General features: G+C 68.9%; 1 protein-coding gene across 1 annotated transcript in view; it reads right to left on the bottom strand.

The window, feature by feature from the left end:
* ASIC4 (acid sensing ion channel subunit family member 4) overlaps nt 1-19,819 on the bottom strand; it is a 75,431-nt gene extending 55,612 nt beyond the window's left edge. The window contains exon 1 of the mRNA XM_084643501.1: nt 18,643-19,819. Coding sequence (XP_084499627.1) covers nt 18,643-19,218 — 576 coding nt within the window. The 5' untranslated portion in view covers nt 19,219-19,819. The remainder of the gene's footprint in view (nt 1-18,642) is intronic.
* Nucleotides 19,820-20,254: the final 435 nt, after the last annotated feature.

The raw sequence follows: 20,254 nt of genomic DNA on the forward strand, positions 1-20,254 counted from the left end.
CCTGACCCTGCCTTTCGGCCTCAAGGGAGCGCCGGCCACCTTCCAGCGCCTGGTGGACCAGCTCCTGAGGGGGATGGAGAGTTTTGCAGTGGCGTATATTGATGACATCTGTGTCTTTAGCCAGACCTGGGAGGACCACGTGTCCAGGTTAGACAAGTGCTGGACTGACTCCAGGGGGCTGGGCTGACTGTAAAAGTGGAGAAGTGCAAGGTGGGAATGGCGACCCCGCCCCGCCCCATGGTCTGACCCAGCCCGTTCACACCGGGCTTGCTAGACACTGGCCACGGAGAGGGAGGGAGGCGTATGGCAGTGGGCCAGGAGCTTGCCCCACACTAAGCTGGATCCAGCCCCACCAGCTCCCTGAGACGAGCCCGCCCCAGCTCTGAGCACCCTGCCCAAGCGGACGTTCCAGCCCCAAGTTGGGGGGCCCGGTGGTTCCAGACCGTCTCCGGGCAGGGCCTGGTGGAGCCGGCAGGCAGAGGTGCAACCCTGGGAGAGGCCCGCTCTGTGCCCTGGAGCCGGTCAGACTGGCCACCTGCCCTTCGCCGCACCCATGGGGAAGGCCACGTGGCCCCAGGCCGCCCTGGCCCCTGGAGAGGGTGCACACGGGACAGGGCGCAGGCTCCTGGCAGCCTGGCACAGCCCTGGCAGCTGGCCTGTGCCTAGAACAGCCCTGCTCGCGCAGAGCCGGCCGCCAGGCACGCCAGCGAGCAGGACGGTGCTTACACGGCCCCCTAGCCACGGCCCTGCCGTCCGGTGAGACAGCCCCTGCGGCCTCTGGCTGGAGCTGCTGCGGTTTGGGCACAGGGCCCCCGTCCCACCCTGCGAGCTAGCCCCAAACTTACTGACATTTCACCCACAAGCCCTGTCGGGGCCAGATGCCCCCTGCCCCCCCCAGCGCCACCCCCAGGGCGGACCCCCCATGCTCCATGCCCCCCCCGAGTTGTCCCTGGCTGCGGCTGGTGGCTGAGGGCGCAAGGGCCGCAGTGCTGATTACTGCTCCCCAGATGAGACGCACCGAGCTCAATCAGCTGCCCTCAGCAAGCGGCGCTGGGAATTAAAGTGCTAATGAGCCGCGGGCTGGAGGGCCGGGGAGGCTGGTGATTAATCAGGGGCCTGGCTCTGACAGGCCTCGCGCCGGGTGCGTCCCTCCCCCAGGAGCCGGGGGAGCCCCCCAGCGCCCTGGCCTGCAGCCTGCAGGAGCAAGGACCACGCTGGGCCCAAGTCACCCCCCCGCCCGGCTGCCCCGTGTCTCACCGGCCTGGCCCACCCCTCCTGGCAGTGCCACACGCTGGCTGGAGGGGCAGCTCCTCCTGCCCCAGACCCAGCTCAGGAGCTGAACCGAGACGTCCCCCCGTCCCCGTCCCCTCCGAGTAACGAGGGAGCTGAGCCTGAATGAGGCCCCCGGGGATGGCCTCGGGCAGCCGGGGGGTGGAGGGAGACAGGCAGCCCGGGGGGTACAGGCAGCCGGGAGGGGGGTACAGACAGTCTGGGGGGGTACAGGCAGCTGGGGGGGTACAGACAGCTGGGGGGGGTACAGGCAGCCCAGGGGGTACAGGCAGCCGGGGGGGTACAGGCAGCTGGGGGGGTACAGGCAGCCGGGAGGGGGGTACAGACAGCCTGGGGGGGTACAGGCAGCCGGGGGGGTACAGACAGCTGGGGGGGGTACAGGCAGCCCGGGGGGGGTTGGGGCAGGCCCGTGCCCACGGCGCGTTGTTAGCAGGGAGTAACGAGCGCAGGTTCGGTCGAACAGGGGGAACTTTGAACCCCGTGCGCGTCCCTGCCCAGCGCAGCCCAGCCAGCTCCCCAGGTCCCTGGGCCCTGCCGGTACCGGACCCTGCCGGGAACACGGGCCCTCGGGCTCCAGGCCGGCTGACTGCGCTGCAAGCCGCTGGAGATGGAAATCTCCGTCCCCCCAGGCCTGCTCTGGCTCGGCGTCTCCTGGCAGGGGGCAGGGGCTGGGCTGCGCGGGGTGGAGCCGGGTGACGTCCGAGGCAAAGCCGGGACCCAGAACCATCTGGGAACCCGAGGGCGGAGCGGGGCGAAGGGTCATGGGGAACAGCGATGGGGCATTAAACCGCGCACCCCCGAGGGGGCTGAACGTGACCCGTGGCCGCCCCAGGAACGGACCTGGGCATCGCTGCCAAAGATCAGGGAACCGCACCCCCCAGCCGGCATCCGAAGAGCAAATGGGCCAATGCCTCCCCCTACGTCCTGGGGCGGGTGCGTCCGCACACCGGGCGCTGCCCAGCCACACGGGCTCAGAGACGGGTGAGGGGCCTGGCTAAACTCGCCCCTGCAGAGAGCTGGGAAAGCCGGAGCCGGTTCCCTTAGCGAGCATCTCCCCCAGGACTAACCAGCCTTGGCCCAATTAATTATACAGATTGTGGCAGGGCCTATCCCCCGCCCCCCACCTGCAGCTAGTGGGGGGCAGGGTGAGGCCTAATGGGGGCAGATGAGCCCAGGCTGCAGCTGCGGGCGTTACTGCTGCCCGGGGGGACCAGGCTCCATGGGCCAGGGCGTCGGGCGGGGTGGGTCAGGGGTCTCGTTGTGCAGGGTGAGGGAAGGGACCTACTGCTGCTCCAGCCAGTTCTCAGCGCCTGGCTGGGGGCTCCTGCCCTGGGAGGGCTCCCGGGGGGAGCAGGGGTCAAAGCCAGGTGAGTGGCTAAGTCTGGGGGGAGCCCTCAGGTCTGGGCCGCACAGAGTCTTACGAGCTGGTCTGAGGGTCCCTGCTGGCCTCCAATGCTGAGAGTCCGGGAACCCCCGACGGGCTGAGCTTTGCCACCGGCCTTGCCCAGACACCTGTGAGGCAGGACTCTGGGGCAGTCTCCTCTCGGGGAGCAGCCTGTCTGCAGGACACACAGGTCCCCCGGCTTCCCCTTTCCTGGGTCTGACCTTGGAGCCTTCAGCCTCCTCTGCCCCTCCGTGCGCTTCCCACAGCGAGTCCGCCCAGGCGGGGTCCTGGGGAAGCCAGAGGGTCCTGCCCCCCAACTCCGCAGTCAGACGGGACTCTCAGCCAGCCGGAGAAACAGAAGGTTTATTAGACGACAGGAACATGGTCTAACACAGAGCTTGTAGGTGCAGAGAACAGGACCCCTCAGCTGGGTCCATTTTGGGGGGCAGTGAGCCAGACAACCCCATCCGCCCTTCCCTCCATGTCTCCAGCCAGCCCCAAACTGAAACCCCCTCCAGCCCCTCCTCCTCTGGGCTTTGTCCCTTTCCCAGGCCAGGAGGTCACCGGATTCCTTTGTTCTCCAACCCTTTAGCTCTCACCTTGCAGGGGGGAAGGGCCCAGGCCATCAGTGGCCCGGAAACAGGGTGTCGGCCATTCTCTGTGTCCAGACCCCTGCACACACATGCCCTCTAGGGCTCTGCAATGATCATACACCCTTACTCCACCCCCTAGATACTTTAGAACTGCCTAGGGGAAACTGAGGCACCCCCACACTATTCAGAGGAAACATTAAGAACAGTCCCGCTTTGTCACAGCCATGCAGCTGGTGCTGTGGCCCAAAGTGGGCACTGGGCCATCGGGCTCCCTCTGTCCCCAGCCACTTCTCAGCCCGGGCAAGCGCCTGCTCTGTGCACTCCAGGCCCCCTGCACTAGGGGCTGCCACACCATCCCGTGGCTGGAAGCCCCTTGCCCAGCTCTCCCCCCGTCACCCCACGGCCGGCTCAGCACGGCAGCCCCACGCTGCAGCCAGCTCCTGAAGCCAGCTGCAGCAGGCCCCGGGCAGCCCTTGGCAGGATGCCGCTGAACAAGCAAAGCCTTTCCCAGCCGCTTGCCCATAATTCACAGGCTTTAAACTTCTCCCAGGCTTCCTGGGCCCTGCAGCCCAGTGATGCCGCCCAAGGAGAGCCCTGTGTGCGCTGAGCAGTGAGCGAGTGCAGGGCGCTGCCCCTCAGAGCTGGGCACAGCTGCACTGGGAGTCTGCACACACCACCTGGCGTGAGGCGTTGGCACAAGGGAAGCAGCCCAGGGCAGGCATTGGCACAGCCCGGCCAGTGGCTGAGCACCATGGAGCCAAGAGAGGGAGCCACACTCAGGACCCTGAGCGAGCCTGGCCAGAGGGGAGGGGGACCATGCGCCATGGGGCTCCAGCGGAGTGGGGAAGCACCATGGGGACCCCAACATTCACTTTCTGCCAGTCCCCAGAATGTTCTCCAGGGGTCCAAGGCCTATTGACAACCCATATTAATGGTCCAGCCAGCTCCTCGGGAACTCTTGGGTGCCTATTCTCCGGCCCTGCTTGTCAAGCTGTCTGGAGGGGCTCATAAAGGGAAACCCCAACCTCAGGGCTGACTGCAAAGAAAAAGGACATACCCCAAACTGGCTGTGAGTTCAGGATTCGGATTCCACCCACTGAGTACCCAATGTGAACTCTCCAGCACTACACTAGCTTTACCACGGAGTCCCAGGCAGTCCCCATGGTGCACTGGTCTGCCTCACCGCCGAGGGGAGCAGCCTCTGGGACAGATGGGCCCAGACACCAACAATCCAACGTTCAGGTTTCTCCCCATCAGCTGCATCTCAGCTCTGCTCAGACAGCTCTGGGAGCTGCGCCCGGGGGTTACGGACTGAGACAGGAACCGAGCGAGCTATTTACCAGGTGGAAGCAGGTAAACAGCCCCAGCTGAGCTCCAGGCCAGGTTCCAGAGGTGACAGACGCTGCTGAGCCAGCTAACCCAGGCCATGCTGCTGGGGGTCCCTGCCCCATGCTGCAGAAAGCTGCAGTCCCTTCTCGGGGCCCCACCGGAGCCCTGGCGTCACAGACAGGACCCTGCCTTGGCTGAGCAGTAACGCGCCAGCTCTTAGCTAGGCCCCGGTCAGCACGTGCCTGGCTGGGGCGGGTACACAGAGCCCCCCAGTCTGTCGGGTGCCCTGCGGTCCGGCACAGCCGACCCTGGGAGATACGGAGGGGTGACAGGATAACGGATGAGGATGCTTCGTTCGAACTAGCAGGTACGAGACACGAGGCTGGTAACTAACGCCGGGAACGTGACACACGACTTGTTTGTGTCAGTGTCCAAATGGAGAAGCCGTGGGTGGGAGTCTTGGCCGGGGCTGAGCCGGCCCCCTGTCACGGGCACTCGCGTCCAGACCAGCCAGGCACCACGTCCTGCCGGGGACTCGTGTTCCCTCCCGCGAGTTGACGCTGCTGGGCCCAGCCCTCTGCACGGCACCTGCTCCCGCCACCGTTACTGAGGATGGAGAGAAACGTGTCAGAGACCCTCCGAGCCCGGGGCGCAGCCGTCCTCAGCGAGATCGATGCCCGGCGCCTCCGCCCCCGGTTTCAAGGGGCTAACCCCAGCAGCATCTGCTTGCCCCCCGCAGCGGTGGCAGTGTGGCACCCTCGCCGGAACACGTGAGGCAGCCGTGCGCGGCAGGGCACGGGGCCAGAGAGCGGCGCTCGCCCGCTGCCCTACGCTCTGTGGCCGGGGCCATGTGTGGGGCAGAGGGGCTCCCGGACCTGCCAGTATCTCAGAATGGCTCCATGCTAGGAACGTCCCTTCCTTCCTCCCGGCCGGGCCGGGCACCGCTGCCCCAGGGGAGGGGCTGTGCGGGCAAGTCCCGGGCCTGCAGCGGGGCGGCCCCTCCCGCAAGGGAGTGATGGGTGACGCGGCTGGGTCATGGGCTCACCGGGAGACGTGCCCGGCACCTGTCCTGTCGCCCCCTAGTGGCCTCTGCTCTTAACACCCCGGTGCCCAACGGCTGGGCGGGCGGCCCTCGGGCATGGCTGCTGCCAGCACCAACCGACCCCCAGGATGCGGCAAATGAGCAATTGCCACATGACGTGCAGAGGGCACAACCATGCAGCCAGGGAGACGGGCGCAGCCCTGCCAATGCCCCTCAATCCCGACCCGCAGCCTCTGGCTAGCCCAGCCCTGAACACACCCCTCTGCGCTGCTCATGCCCCTGACCCGCAACCCACCCCCCAGCCCCATTCTGGCTCCTCCAGCCTGGCCCACGCTAGCTTGACCCAAGGCCGTTCCTGTGCTGCCCGCGCCCGGCGGCTCTCGGAATCACCGAGGCCGATTCCTCAGTGGGAAAGGGGGAAATCCGGCTTCAAACAATTATTGTTTTTTCCACCTGACTGGCTGCAAACTTGTTAATTTTTTTTTAATGGGTGAGAAGTGTAGATGGCAGCTGCCTGGGAAATGAGTCGCCGAGCGAACCGCGGGTCCCTGGCTGGCTTTCAGCTCTCCCGCGGCTCCCTTGCGCACGCTGCCGTCTATAAATAACGCCCCGTCTCCGCAATGGCAGAACGGCAGCGCTGGCTACAGGCGTCGGACATAAAACCATCCCTCTTTATGGCTCCAAACCATTCGCGTCATTTAGTGCAGCTCCGTAAACCTTCTGTTCTCCGCACGCCGCCGTGGTGCTAACAACTCCCGACGGCATGTGCCAAGCTCCCAGCACCGTGCCCAGGGACCCCGGCACCGAGCGATGGCTTCCCTGCCCCCTGCCGAGCAACGGACGCCCCCCTCGCTCCCTCCGAGCACCATCGCCTGGCACGCAGCTCCCCTGCTCCCACCCCTCCCCAATGCAGCACCTGGGATCCTGGCACGAGCCCTGCCGTATCCCCCCCGCGGTACCACAGCAGCCAAGACCATCAGGCACCGAGATACACCCCCCCGTGTCACCCCAGGGCTGCCTGGCCCCCCTCGGCATGATGGAGCCCCCCAGGATCCCCTGCACCAACCCCGCTACCAGCCAGCACAGCCGCAGGCGCTGCCCGGCACGGCCCTGGCGCCGGGGGCCCGGTGCAGCACCCGGGGGGGGGGTGTCTGGCCCCAGGCTCTCCGGGACCCAACCAGGAGAGGCTGAAGGGAACCAGGCAGGAGACTGTGGGCAAGCAACTGCTGCTCTTGTCCCGGCCTCTCCCAGCAGGGGGTGCTGTGGGGAGCGGGGCAGGAGCGCTGGCTGTGGGGGGAACTCGCGGCTACTCCAGTCCCAGCCTCTCCCAGCAGGGGGCGCTGTGGGGCACAGGAGGTGGCATGGTGGGGGGGCAGTGGGGGTGCGGGGGGGTTCTGGGCTAGGGAGACCCTGGCTGGAAGGTGGCTGCCCCGTGGTCCTGGCTGGATGGGCACTCGGTGCCCCGGGGACTGGAGGATGCTGGGTGTGACACTGTTCCCGTGGCCTCAGGCTGCTGGACCCCAGCCCGGTGCCGGACACGCCTGCCCTGCTGAGCCCGGATGGTGCCGGCCAGGGTCCGAACCTGACGGGCTGCCCAGTACTGCTGCAATGCACGGGCCAAGGGGAGCTGCAGGGGGGCAGGGGGACTGTGGGTCAGGCTGGGGGCCGCGGCCGGGGGCGCACAGCTCCTGACCATGGCCCCAGGCTCTGTTTCATGAATAGCAAAGTCCCTCATTTGCTTTCGAAAGCCTGTCCCAGCTCTCCAGGCCCGGTGCTCGGGGACAGGCCCGGGGAGGACCCCTCAGCGCGCCAGCCCCACTCGGTCTCACTCTGGCACTGGGGAAGCCACGCGGCTTCACCGCCCCTTTGGCCTGAACCTCGGAGCCTTCAGCCCCCCGCTCTATGCCACGAGCTCCCGGCAGCGAGTCTGGCTGAGCGGGGCACCCGAGGGAGCCGTGCAGCCCCCAGGGCAGGGCACAGGCTGGCAGGCGGGTTTGTCCTTGGTTAGCAGAGAACAGTCACAGTCTGGTTCCCCAGAGCCCCAGCCCGGCGGGGTGACCCCCTGGTTCCCACTCTGTCCCTCTGGCCTCTGTTCAACCCCCAGCCACCGGCCAGCCCCCCCTGCCCCTCCTCAGCCCTCTGTTCCAGGCTGGTCAGGCCTGGCTGGCTCCCTGCGGGGTGGGACGCCCAGGGGTGTTAGTTGCTAGGTACCAAACGTCCCTGTGATTGGCTCTGCCATTCTCTGCACAGGCCCTCCGTTGACCAGGCCCCATGCCCCAGACAGCTGGGCACCATTCGCATCTATGTCCCAGAGCACCCAGTCTCCTCCCGCTGCCTCCTGAACCAGCAACATGTGGGGAAACTGAGGCCCACACAGTATTCACACAAAATATTTACAGAAAATTCCCACCCCAACACACAACCACTGCTGCTCCAGGCCAGGGTGGGGGGTGAGGCGGGGGCAGGGCGGATGGCGAGGCAGGGCAGGGAGTGGGGCCGAGGTGCGGAGAGGGCCAGGGGTGAAGCCAGGGCGGGGCAAGGTGCGAGGCTGGGGTGAGGGCGGGTCCAGCCCCTTGGCTAAGGCTGCTCCTGGCTCAGGGCCTCCGGCTTTTCCACCTGCCCATTCACACCAAGCTTCCCGCTGACCCCCCCTCTGCCCCACGGTGACCCCGCTGACCCCCGCCACAGGAGGGCGAAGGCAAAGCCCCACCCCCACCCCACGGTGCAGCCAATCACATTGACCCATGTGAGCCCCACCCATGCTGCAGCCAATCACATTGTCCCATGGCAAACCCTCTGCACCTCCTGCCCCCCCCACGCACACCGCAACCAATCACGTTATCCCGCAGCGCGACTCCCCTGCACTGTGGCCAATCAGAGAGCTCTGCCGGGGGCCACCCACATGGCGCGCCGCCAATCACAGCGTCCTGCAGCTAGCCCCCTCCCTGTCTGCCAGCCCCACAGCATCCATCCTGTAGGGCGCGAGGGGGTCCGGCTGGGGGGGCGGGACCATGGGGCAGAATGAGGAGGCCGGGCCCCGGGGGCGCCGTTCGCCCCAGCATGGCAGGGGGCGGAGCTAACCAAACAGGCCCCGCCCCCACGGCGAATGGGGCGAGCCAGATGCACCTGCCGCCCCCCAGCGCCTGCCCCGGCCCAGGCCCCACGGCAGCTCCCGCCCCTGCAGCTCCGCGACCCAGCGGCCTCCCGGGCCAGCTCAGTAAGAGCCTGACACGAAATTACCCAGATCCGCCGAAGAGCTTTAAAGTCAATTCATTCCACGTAATTAGGACGGGGGCGTTCAGCTCCCGCGATCGGATTCTGTCACCGCCAGCCCTGCCAGCCCCGCCGCTCCACTGCCCCCCGGCAGGGCCCTGGGCTCCCGCAAACACAGCCCTGCCGGCGCCCCCCACTCCCGACCCGCAGCCCCCAGCCCTGGGCTCCCGCAAACACAGCCCTGCCGGCGCCCCCCACTCCCGACCCGCAGCCCCAGGCTCCCGCAAACACAGCCCTGCCGGTGCCCCCCACTCCCGACCCGCAGCCCCCAGCCCTGGGCTCCCGCAAACACAGCCCTGCCGGCGCCCCCCACTCCCGACCCGCAGCCCCCAGCCCCAGGCTCCCGCAAACACAGCCCTGCCGGCGCCCCCCACTCCCGACCCGCAGCCCCGGGCTCCCGCAAACACAGCCCTGCCGGCGCCCCCCACTCCCGACCCGCAGCCCCCAGCCCCAGGCTCCCGCAAACACAGCCCTGCCGGCGCCCCCCACTCCCGACCCGCAGCCCTGGGCTCCCGCAAACACAGCCCTGCCGGCGCCCCCCACTCCCGACCCGCAGCCCCAGGCTCCCGCAAACACAGCCCTGCCGGCGCCCCCCACTCCCGACCCGCAGCCCCCAGCCCTGGGCTCCCGCAAACACAGCCCTGCCGGCGCCCCCCACTCCCGACCCGCAGCCCCCAGCCCCGGGCTCCCCCAAACACAGCCCTGCCGGCGCCCCCCACTCCCGACCCGCAGCCCCGGGCTCCCGCAAACACAGCCCTGCCGGCGCCCCTCACTCCCGACCCGCAGCCCCCAGCCCCGGGCTCCCGCAAACACAGCCCTGCCGGCGCCCCCCACTCCCGACCCGCAGCCCCCAGCCCCGGGCTCCCCCAAACACAGCCCTGCCGGCGCCCCTCACTCCCGACCCGCAGCCCCCAGCCCCGGGCTCCCCCAAACACAGCCCTGCCGGCGCCCCCCACTCCCGACCCGCAGCCCCCAGCCCCGGGCTCCCGCAAACACAGCCCTGCCGGCGCCCCCCACTCCCGACCCGCAGCCCCCAGCCCCGGGCTCCCGCAAACACAGCCCTGCCGGTGCCCCTCACTCCCGACCCGCAGCCCCCAGCCCCGGGCTCCCCCAAACACAGCCCTGCCGGCGCCCCCCACTCCCGACCCGCAGCCCCCAGCCCCGGGCTCCCCCAAACACAGCCCTGCCGGTGCCCCCCACTCCCGACCCGCAGCCCCCAGCCCCGGGCTCCCGCAAACACAGCCCTGCCGGCGCCCCTCACTCCCGACCCGCAGCCCCCAGCCCCGGGCTCCCCCAAACACAGCCCTGCCGGTGCCCCCCACTCCCGACCCGCAGCCCCCAGCCCCGGGCTCCCGCAAACACAGCCCTGCCGGCGCCCCTCACTCCCGACCCGCAGCCCCCAGCCCCGGGCTCCCGCAAACACAGCCCTGCCGGCGCCCCCCACTCCCGACCCGCAGCCCCGGGCTCCCGCAAACACAGCCCTGCCGGTGCCCCTCACTCCCGACCCGCAGCCCCCAGCCCTGGGCTCCCCCAAACACAGCCCTGCCGGTGCCCCCCACTCCCGACCCGCAGCCCCCAGCCCCGGGCTCCCCCAAACACAGCCCTGCCGGCGCCCCTCACTCCCGACCCGCAGCCCCCAGCCCCGGGCTCCCGCAAACACAGCCCTGCCGGCGCCCCCCACTCCCGACCCGCAGCCCCCAGCCCCGGGCTCCCGCAAACACAGCCCTGCCGGCGCCCCCCACTCCCGACCCGCAGCCCCCAGCCCCGGGCTCCCGCAAACACAGCCCTGCCGGTGCCCCTCACTCCCGACCCGCAGCCCCCAGCCCCGGGCTCCCCCAAACACAGCCCTGCCGGCGCCCCCCACTCCCGACCCGCAGCCCCGGGCTCCCGCAAACACAGCCCTGCCGGCGCCCCTCACTCCCGACCCGCAGCCCCCAGCCCCGGGCTCCCGCAAACACAGCCCTGCCGGCGCCCCCCACTCCCGACCCGCAGCCCCCAGCCCCGGGCTCCCCCAAACACAGCCCTGCCGGCGCCCCTCACTCCCGACCCGCAGCCCCCAGCCCCGGGCTCCCCCAAACACAGCCCTGCCGGCGCCCCCCACTCCCGACCCGCAGCCCCCAGCCCCGGGCTCCCGCAAACACAGCCCTGCCGGCGCCCCCCACTCCCGACCCGCAGCCCCCAGCCCCGGGCTCCCGCAAACACAGCCCTGCCGGTGCCCCTCACTCCCGACCCGCAGCCCCCAGCCCCGGGCTCCCCCAAACACAGCCCTGCCGGCGCCCCCCACTCCCGACCCGCAGCCCCCAGCCCCGGGCTCCCCCAAACACAGCCCTGCCGGTGCCCCCCACTCCCGACCCGCAGCCCCCAGCCCCGGGCTCCCGCAAACACAGCCCTGCCGGCGCCCCTCACTCCCGACCCGCAGCCCCCAGCCCCGGGCTCCCCCAAACACAGCCCTGCCGGTGCCCCCCACTCCCGACCCGCAGCCCCCAGCCCCGGGCTCCCGCAAACACAGCCCTGCCGGCGCCCCTCACTCCCGACCCGCAGCCCCCAGCCCCGGGCTCCCGCAAACACAGCCCTGCCGGCGCCCCCCACTCCCGACCCGCAGCCCCGGGCTCCCGCAAACACAGCCCTGCCGGTGCCCCTCACTCCCGACCCGCAGCCCCCAGCCCTGGGCTCCCCCAAACACAGCCCTGCCGGTGCCCCCCACTCCCGACCCGCAGCCCCCAGCCCCGGGCTCCCCCAAACACAGCCCTGCCGGCGCCCCTCACTCCCGACCCGCAGCCCCCAGCCCCGGGCTCCCGCAAACACAGCCCTGCCGGCGCCCCCCACTCCCGACCCGCAGCCCCCAGCCCCGGGCTCCCGCAAACACAGCCCTGCCGGCGCCCCCCACTCCCGACCCGCAGCCCCCAGCCCCGGGCTCCCGCAAACACAGCCCTGCCGGTGCCCCTCACTCCCGACCCGCAGCCCCCAGCCCCGGGCTCCCCCAAACACAGCCCTGCCGGCGCCCCCCACTCCCGACCCGCAGCCCCGGGCTCCCGCAAACACAGCCCTGCCGGCGCCCCTCACTCCCGACCCGCAGCCCCCAGCCCCGGGCTCCCGCAAACACAGCCCTGCCGGCGCCCCCCACTCCCGACCCGCAGCCCCCAGCCCCGGGCTCCCCCAAACACAGCCCTGCCGGCGCCCCTCACTCCCGACCCGCAGCCCCCAGCCCCGGGCTCCCCCAAACACAGCCCTGCCGGCGCCCCCCACTCCCGACCCGCAGCCCCCAGCCCCGGGCTCCCGCAAACACAGCCCTGCCGGCGCCCCCCACTCCCGACCCGCAGCCCCGGGCTCCCGCAAACACAGCCCTGCCGGTGCCCCTCACTCCCGACCCGCAGCCCCCAGCCCTGGGCTCCCCCAAACACAGCCCTGCCGGCGCCCCCCACTCCCGACCCGCAGCCCCCAGCCCTGGGCTCCCCCAAACACAGCCCTGCCGGTGCCCCCCACTCCCGACCCGCAGCCCCCAGCCCCGGGCTCCCGCAAACACAGCCCTGCCGGCGCCCCTCACTCCCGACCCGCAGCCCCCAGCCCTGGGCTCCCCCAAACACAGCCCTGCCGGCGCCCCCCACTCCCGACCCGCAGCCCCGGGCTCCCGCAAACACAGCCCTGCCGGTGCCCCTCACTCCCGACCCGCAGCCCCCAGCCCCGGGCTCCCCCAAACACAGCCCTGCCGGCGCCCCCCACTCCCGACCCGCAGCCCCCTGCCGTCCAGCGTTAGGCTGTTCTAGAGATTTTTCAGGCTGCAGCCAGTTGCTGCTCCTGCCCCACCCTGGGTGCTGTGGGGCTGATGTTGCCAGCCCTGTGGCAGGACCACGATGCCCCCCGGCCTGAGCCTCGTGCCCCGGCGCTCACTGCCTGGGCCGCCCTGCGGTGAGGGGGGATGTCGGGGACCCAGGGCTCAGCCGCCCCCGCCCCGTGGCAGCTCAGTCCCTAGACAGCCGCATGCCAGCCCAGGCCCGAGGGGAGGCAGAGACCTGGCCGCCCCCCCCCGAATGGGCGCTTGGCCTGGGCCCCTCGGAGCCGCTGCCGCTGGTGCCCCGGCCCCGGAGCCCCCGGCTATTAGCGACCGGCAGGCGGCGAGGGCGAGAACCCGGCCCCGTTGGCCCCTGCGGGGAGGGGCAGCCAGGGGCCTGCAGCCCAGCCACGTCCCCAGAGTAAAAACAGCCGGGAAATGTGACCGTTGTGGCACGTGGCTCTGGCGGAAAGGTCAGCGAGAGGCCCCGCGGTGGGGGCGCCGTGGATCAGCCGGGCGAGTTAAACGGCGCCTTTGTCAGAGCCGGGAACGAACACGCAGGAAATATGGGGAGGGGGGAGGCTCCAGTCCACAGCTGAACCGGGCCCCTGGCACCGCAAACGGACCCCCCTCCCTGCCCCCGCCCCCAACAGCCCAGCCCCGGTGGGCACCGGTGCGCGCAGCATGGCAAAGCTGCCCATCGCCGTGGGCTCCAGCAAGCAGCCGGGGGTCTCCGGGGTGGGGGGCTGCTCAGAGCGTCGGCCCCAGGGATGGCAGCCGCTGAGCAGGGGTTTCCCGCGTGACCCATGGAGGGCGAGCTCGGGGCTCTGCCAGCTGGCTCGGGGCTCCGGCAGGTGGCACCTTGGCTCACAGCTGCGGCCGTCCCGCCATGCCAGGGCGCTGCCCCCGCCTGCCCCTCGGCAGCACCCACAGGGCTGGCGCAGGGTCACGCTGAGTCACAGAGCGGGGACCCTACATCCCCGCAGCCCGTTCCGGTCGTGCCCAGGGACCCTGAGTCCTGCCAGCTCCCCGCGGCCTCCCCGCTGCACAGAGGGGGAGGGATTCATAGAATCACAGAATATCAGGGTGGGAAGGGACCTCAGGAGGTATCTAGTCCCACCCCCTGCTCAAAGCAGGACCAACCCCAACTAAATCATCCCAGTCAGGGCTTTGTCAAGCCTGACCTTAAAATCCTCTAAGGATGGAGATTCCATCACCTCCCTAGGGAACCCATTCCAGTGCGTCACCACCCTCCTAGTGAAAGTTTTTCCTAATATCCAACCTAAATCTCCCCCACTGCAACTTGAGACCATTACTCCTCGTTCTGTCATCTGCTACCACTCAGAACAAGCCTAGATCCATCCTCTTTGGAACCCCCTGTGACGATGTGACCCAGCAGGGAGGGGGGAGTGTTGACCTGGGAATGTGCCCTGGGGATGGGAGACCTGAGAGCCTGTCACCTGAGCCAGGAGGGGGAGGGGGAGGTGACACCTCTGCCCGGGAATGTGAACAGAGGCTGCAGCAGGGAACCTGCTGGGGGGGGGTTAGTTTCAGTTTGGGGCTGGGTGGAGGAACACAGGGAACCCCAGGGCTGGGGTCTAAGCTCCCTGCTCCCCCAGAAGGACGTGACTGAGGGGTCCTGGTTGTACCCACAAGCTCTGTTGTGGACTGTGTTCCTGTTGTCCAATAAACATTCTGTTTTACTGGCTGGCTGAGAGTCTCAGTGGATCCCAGGAAGAGGGGTGCAGGGCCTGGACTCCCCCACACTCCGTGACACCCCCTTTCAGGTAGTTGAAAGCAGCTATCAAATCCCCCCTCATTCTTCTCTTCCGCAGACTAAACATCCCCAGTTCCCTCAGCCTCTCCTCATAACTCATATGTTCCAGTCCCCTAATCATTTTTGTTGCCCTCCGCTGGACGCTTTCCAATTTTTCCACATCCTTCTTGTAGTGGGGGGCCCAAAACTGGACACAGGACTCCAGATGAGGCCTCACCAATGTCGAATAGAGGGGAACGATCACGTCCCTCGATCTGCTGGCTATGCCCCTACTTATACATCCCAAAATGACATTGGCCTTCTTGGCAACAAGGGCACACTGCTGACTCATATCCAGCTTCTCGTCCACTGTCACCCCTAGGTCCTTTTCCGCAGAACTGCTGCCTAGCCATTCGGTCCCTAGTCTGTAGCTGTGCATTGGGTTCTTCCGTCCTAAGTGCAGGACCCTGCACTTATCCTTATTGAACCTCATCAGATTTCTTTTGGCCCAATCCTCCAATTTGTCTAGGTCCCTCTGTATCCTATCCCTGCCCTCCAGCGTATCCACCTCTTCTCCCAATTTAGTGTCATCCGCAAACTTGCTGAGGGTGCAATCCACGCCATCCTCCAGATCATTAATGAAGATACTGAACAAAACCGGCCCCAGGACCGACCCCTGGGGTACTCCACTTGATATCGGCTGCCAACTAGACATGGAGCCATTGATCACTACCCGTTGAGCCCGACAGTCTAGCCAACTTTCTACCCACTTTATAGTCCATTCATCCAGCCCATTCTTCTTTAACTTGCTGGCAAGAATACTGTGGGAGACCGTGTCAAAAGCTTTGCTAAAGTCAAGAAACAATACATCCACTGCTTTCCCTTCATCCACAGAACCAGTAATCTCATCATAGAAGGCGATTAGATTAGTCAGGCATGACCTTCCCTTGGTGAATCCATGCTGACTGTTCCTGATCACCTTCCTCTCATGTAAGTGCTTCAGCATTGATTCCTTGAGGACCTGCTCCATGATTTTTCCAGGGACTGAGGTGAGGCTGACTGTTCCCCGAATCCTCCTTCTTCCCTTTTTTAAAGATGGGCATGACATTAGCCCAGCGTCACACAGGGACGACCCTCGATCTCCCAGATGGGTGCCCCATGCCTCTGTCCACCAGCATCCTCGTACAGCTCTGCCGGTGCCCCTCACTCCCGACCCGCAGCCCCCCTGCCAGCCCCCAGCTCTGCCGGTGCCCCTCACTCCTGACCCACAGCCCCCGCTGTCCCCTGCATTTCCATAGGCCTGGACCCAGTGCCTGGCTCTGTCTGCTCAGTTTCTCTTGCTGCCTGATCCTGGAGGCTTCGCCCCCCACCCCGGCCGGCTAGAGCAGCGCAGCCTTGCCGGGCCCTGGGGACTCCCCCGGCACTGACCTGGCGGCTCAGGGCCGAGCCCAGCGCCTCAAAGGACCCTGCCCGGTGCAGCCGGTCTGTGCCAGGCTCCGGGGATCCTGCCAGCTGCGGAGGAAGCACTGCCAGCTCTCGGCAGCCTCCCCGGGGCCGGGTTCGCGGGGCCGGAGCCGAGACAAAAGGCTTTTGACAGGGATTTCGCTTTTCAGAACAGCCGCCACCCTGAGCGGGCGAGGGAGCGAGCGATCGTGCCCGGCAGGTGCACGGGGTGACAGCAGCCGGGCTGGGGGCTCCTCCATCCTCCCCCACCTGCCCCTGCCCAGGCTGGTCCTGCAGGCTCCAGGCGCTGCTGGGGCCATGAGCAGTGCCAGCCCCTGGGGAGGGGCCCGGTGCGCTGGGAGGGAGCAGAGATCGATAGACTGGACCCTCCCCTGCCTGCCCAGTGCCCGCTCACAGCCTGGCGACCGGCCCCTGCCAGCCTCAGGGAGCGACCCCTCCCCAGCGTGTCCCCACCCTCGCTGCATGCCGCAGGGCCTGGCCCCGCTGTGCCCTGACCCGGGCACGCTCGGGCCCCTGCGCTGGGCTGGGGCAGGACTGGGCCCTGGGCCCCGGATCAGGCTGGCCGGGGCAGCCCAGCGCCCCACCAGCTGCTGCCAAGGACTAGCCCAGGAAACCTCCCGCTGGAGCGTGACGACGATTTCCAGCCCCACGGGCCCCCTGCTCCTGCCACCCCAGGCCCCACCAGAGACACGGGCCCCCAGCTGCCCACGCCAAGGCCGGGAAGAGCTGCCAGGCAGGGCGGGGGGCAGCGCAGGCAAGGGTGGGGGCCCGGGGCCTGGCCTGCTGCCCGGGCCCCTGCATCTCTCCCACTCTGGAGCGCAGGGGGACCCGCAGTCCAGCCGCAGGGAACCTGGCTGCGGCTCCGCGCCCCCCCGCAGGAGATTTACAGCCCGCCCGGCTTTACGACTTGGAAGCTGCTTACGCCGGGGATTTTCCCCCGTGCCGGCCCATAAAGAACCCGGCCGGTGACGGGCTGGAGGCTGATTTCCAGCTCACTGCCTGCAGCACGGGGTCCTGCCGGGTATTTCGCACGCCCAGCGCCCGTGCATAGAGAGGGGCAGCCCTGACCCCCAGGAGAGCACACAGGGCCAGAGCCCGGCCAGCCCGCCAGCCCCACGGCTGCCCCACAGCTCCTGGCCAGAGCGCTGCTCCAATCCACCTCCCCCAGGCATCCTCCCGCTGGGATGTGCTCACACCAGGTCTCCCAGCTGAGAACCCAGGAGTCCTGTGCCTATCCCAGCACATGCGGGGGAGGGGAGCAGCGCCTGGCTCTTCCCCCCAGCATGTCCCTCCCCCCGGCACCAGCCCCACACCTCCAGTGGGACCCCAACTCCCACTCCTCGGCACTGCCCGTCCCTCCCCATGGCACCCTGCTTAGAAACGGCCCCACACAGCAAGCCCGCCACCCCACACTGCCATCAGCAGGGCCCAGGGCTTTGTCCCCAGGGAGTCTGGGGTCTGCCTCGAAGGGCTCAGTGCCCCAGCAGGACCCAAGTGACCCAGTGCTTAGCCAAGCCCTCCAGCGACGGGCATCGCCACCTCACACTGGCAGCCCCACAGCCAGCCCCCAGGCCCACCCCTCCTCCCTCTGGCCCCCTAGTCCCCCAGCTATTCTACTCCAGACCCTCGGCCTTCGATCCCACCCCAGCAGGCTCAGCCCAGGGACCCCCCCACCCACACACCTTGGAGGGGGCAGTGAGGAGCCAGGCGTCCGTGCCCCCCAGCCCCTCCCGCGGCCAGGGCACAGAGAGGGGATCAGAGTGCAGGGCTCCTGGCTCCCAGCCCTGTGCTCATGCCTGTGCCCAACAGCGAGACCGGCCATGCCCCCCTGTGCCCACCGCGGGCACCCAGCAGGGAAAGGGGCAGCATCCTGCACTCCCCCTGCCCTCCACAAGCCCCCTCCCCGGAGCCCCCCTCTCCTCTCCCTCTCTCCCCCACCTTCCTCGGGGAGCCCCCCCACTCCACAGAGGTGGGATCTCCACTGGGCCAGCTCTGGCCTCGTGCTGCTGGCTGAGACCCGCTGCCCTGCCCCCAGTGCCCGCAGCTGCCCTCCCCGAGCCGGGCGCGGGCTGCGGCTGGCAGCGCTGCTCCGGGAGCGCGGAATCAGGCCGCGTGGCAGCCGCAGGAGGGAAGCGGCTCATTTCCAGAGTCATTACGGGCGGCAAAGGTCCCACCAGGCTTTCCGCCCGCTCAGCACATTGATTTCCCCAAAGCACAGCGGGGATTTGGGGCTTCAGGCTCCAGAGCGGAGCCGGCACCCGTGGGAGCCTCGCTGCCTGGACCAGCACCTGGAGGGCGGCCCAGGCCCCGGGCCCTGGGCCCCGGCATGGAAGGGGCCAGCCCAGGGCCGTGCAGGCTGCCAGGAGGGACGGAGGCACACTGGGAGCAGCCCCTGCTTGGGTGCTCCGGGCACACATGACCCTGGCACCCCAGGGGTGTCTTTCCTTGCGAACCCCCTGCCAGCCCCGGTGCGGGGGGCTCTCTCCCAGCACAGCAAGAAACGGCAACTTCCCAAGGCGTCCAGTGATCCCTCGGCTCTCCCCCGGCCCCGCAAGTCCCTCCATCGGGGGGCCCCAGAGCCCGGCCCCCAGCGTGGCTCAGCCCCCTGGACAGAGCTCTGGCACTCGGGGAACTTGGAGGGAAACTCCACCAGACACGGCTGGAGCAGCAGGAGGCCGGGCGCCAGGGGGCCGGGCGGGTGCCAGGGGGCCGGGTGGGCGCCCGCGGGCGGCGGGGACTCACCACGGTGAAGTTCCGGGAGGAGCACTTCTCGCCGCTGAAGTTGCAGCTCTGGAGCATGTCATCGAGCTGGTGGCCGGTGCGGTTCAGGATGTCGGCCATGTCCGGGTCGGGGTAGAGCAGGTCGGCCGCCCTGTGCCCCTCGCGGTCCTTGGGGGGCAGCCCGGTCATGTTGGCCAGGTGGAAGATGTCGGCGTCGGAGAGCGCGGAGTGGCGGAAGCGGTTGATGTTGCAGATGGTCACGGCCGGGAAGAGCATCTCGCGGGCGGCCTCCTCGTCCAGCGCCGCGAGGTGCGGGCGCTCCAGGTACAGCAGCGCCGAGCGGGCGGCCTGGGACAGGAGGAAGGCCAGCGAGAGCAGGAAGGCGAAGGCCCACAGTGTCTGCCGCACGCCCAGGCGCCCCGACCCGCAGATGTGGCCAAGGCCGTGCAGGGTGCTGGTACCAGCGAAGGCGGCCAGGTCGCGGGTGCGCCGGCGGCTGGGCTCCTCGATCAGGCTCTCCTTGTCCCCTTCCTCTTCCTCCTCCTGCTTCTCATCCTCCTCGGCAAATTTAATTTTACACACGATCTCAATTGGCATCTGCCCAGAGCGGCCGGCGCGCCCACCGTGCCCAGCCAGCGAGCTAGCCCCCGGCGTGGGGACCCGGCCAGAGCCAGGGACGGGCACGGGGGAGCCTCCTCTGTGGCAGGACACCTCACCCGCCGAGCGAGAGCGGGGCGATGCCAAGGGAAGCGCAGCCCTTCTCCGGCGCTCCCAGCCGCTGCTTCCCTCTTGTCTCACGAGTCGATCGTCTCCTTGTGCCTTCGCTTATCAGCACAAATACAGCTGTCAAATAACCCGGCCTCTGCCTCCCTGCGCTGGCGAAGACCCGGCGGAGACAGGCAGCGGGTAGGCAGCATGTGCTAATACAATCCAGGGAACACTTAATCATTCAAGACATGTCACCGGCATTTCCCCGTGCAGCCCGGCGCGTGAGCAGAGGCGGCGGGCAGGGACCGGAGCCCCCCGGGCAGGGGGCCGCACCGAACCGAGCCCCGCCAGCCCCGGCCAGCTCCAAAGTGCTGCTCCAGCCACTTGTTAGAACAGCTCGGCCGCGGCAAAGTGATGCCAAGGGGAGCAGAGAGCGCGGCCGCTCGCTGGCAGCTCCGCTCGCCCGCCGGGGCCTGGCACCCCTGCCACGACTTCCTGCCCCAGGAGAGGAGCAGTCACCGCGGCTGGAGCGGGGACTGGGAGCCGGAGGCAGCCTGCAGCCAGCCAGCCAAGCAGCCCCTCCTAATCCCCCGGCCGTGGATCCTCCTGGACGTTAACCGCCTCCCTGCCACGCGGCTCCTGCTCCCAAAGTTGGGAGCTGCAAACCCTCCGGCTCCTGGGGCCCGCGAGGCCGTGCCGGCCGTGCCCTCGTCGCGGGCCACCCGCCTCCTCCCTCGCCGGCTGCGCGATCAGGGCGAGGAGGGGAGAGGAAGCCGGCAGGAGGAGCTGCCCCGATCGATGGCGCTCCCCGCAGAACAAGCCGCGGGAAAAGTGAAAAGGGTTATTGATCCGTGCGAAGCAGCAGCTGTCAGGGATTAGGGCTCCCTCCCCTTCCCGGGAATTAATGCCGCGCGGAGCGGAGCCT

The sequence above is a fragment of the Lepidochelys olivacea genome, assembly GCF_965140295.1.
Source record: "Lepidochelys olivacea isolate rLepOli2 genome assembly, chromosome: 11".
NCBI lineage: Eukaryota > Metazoa > Chordata > Testudines > Cheloniidae > Lepidochelys > Lepidochelys olivacea.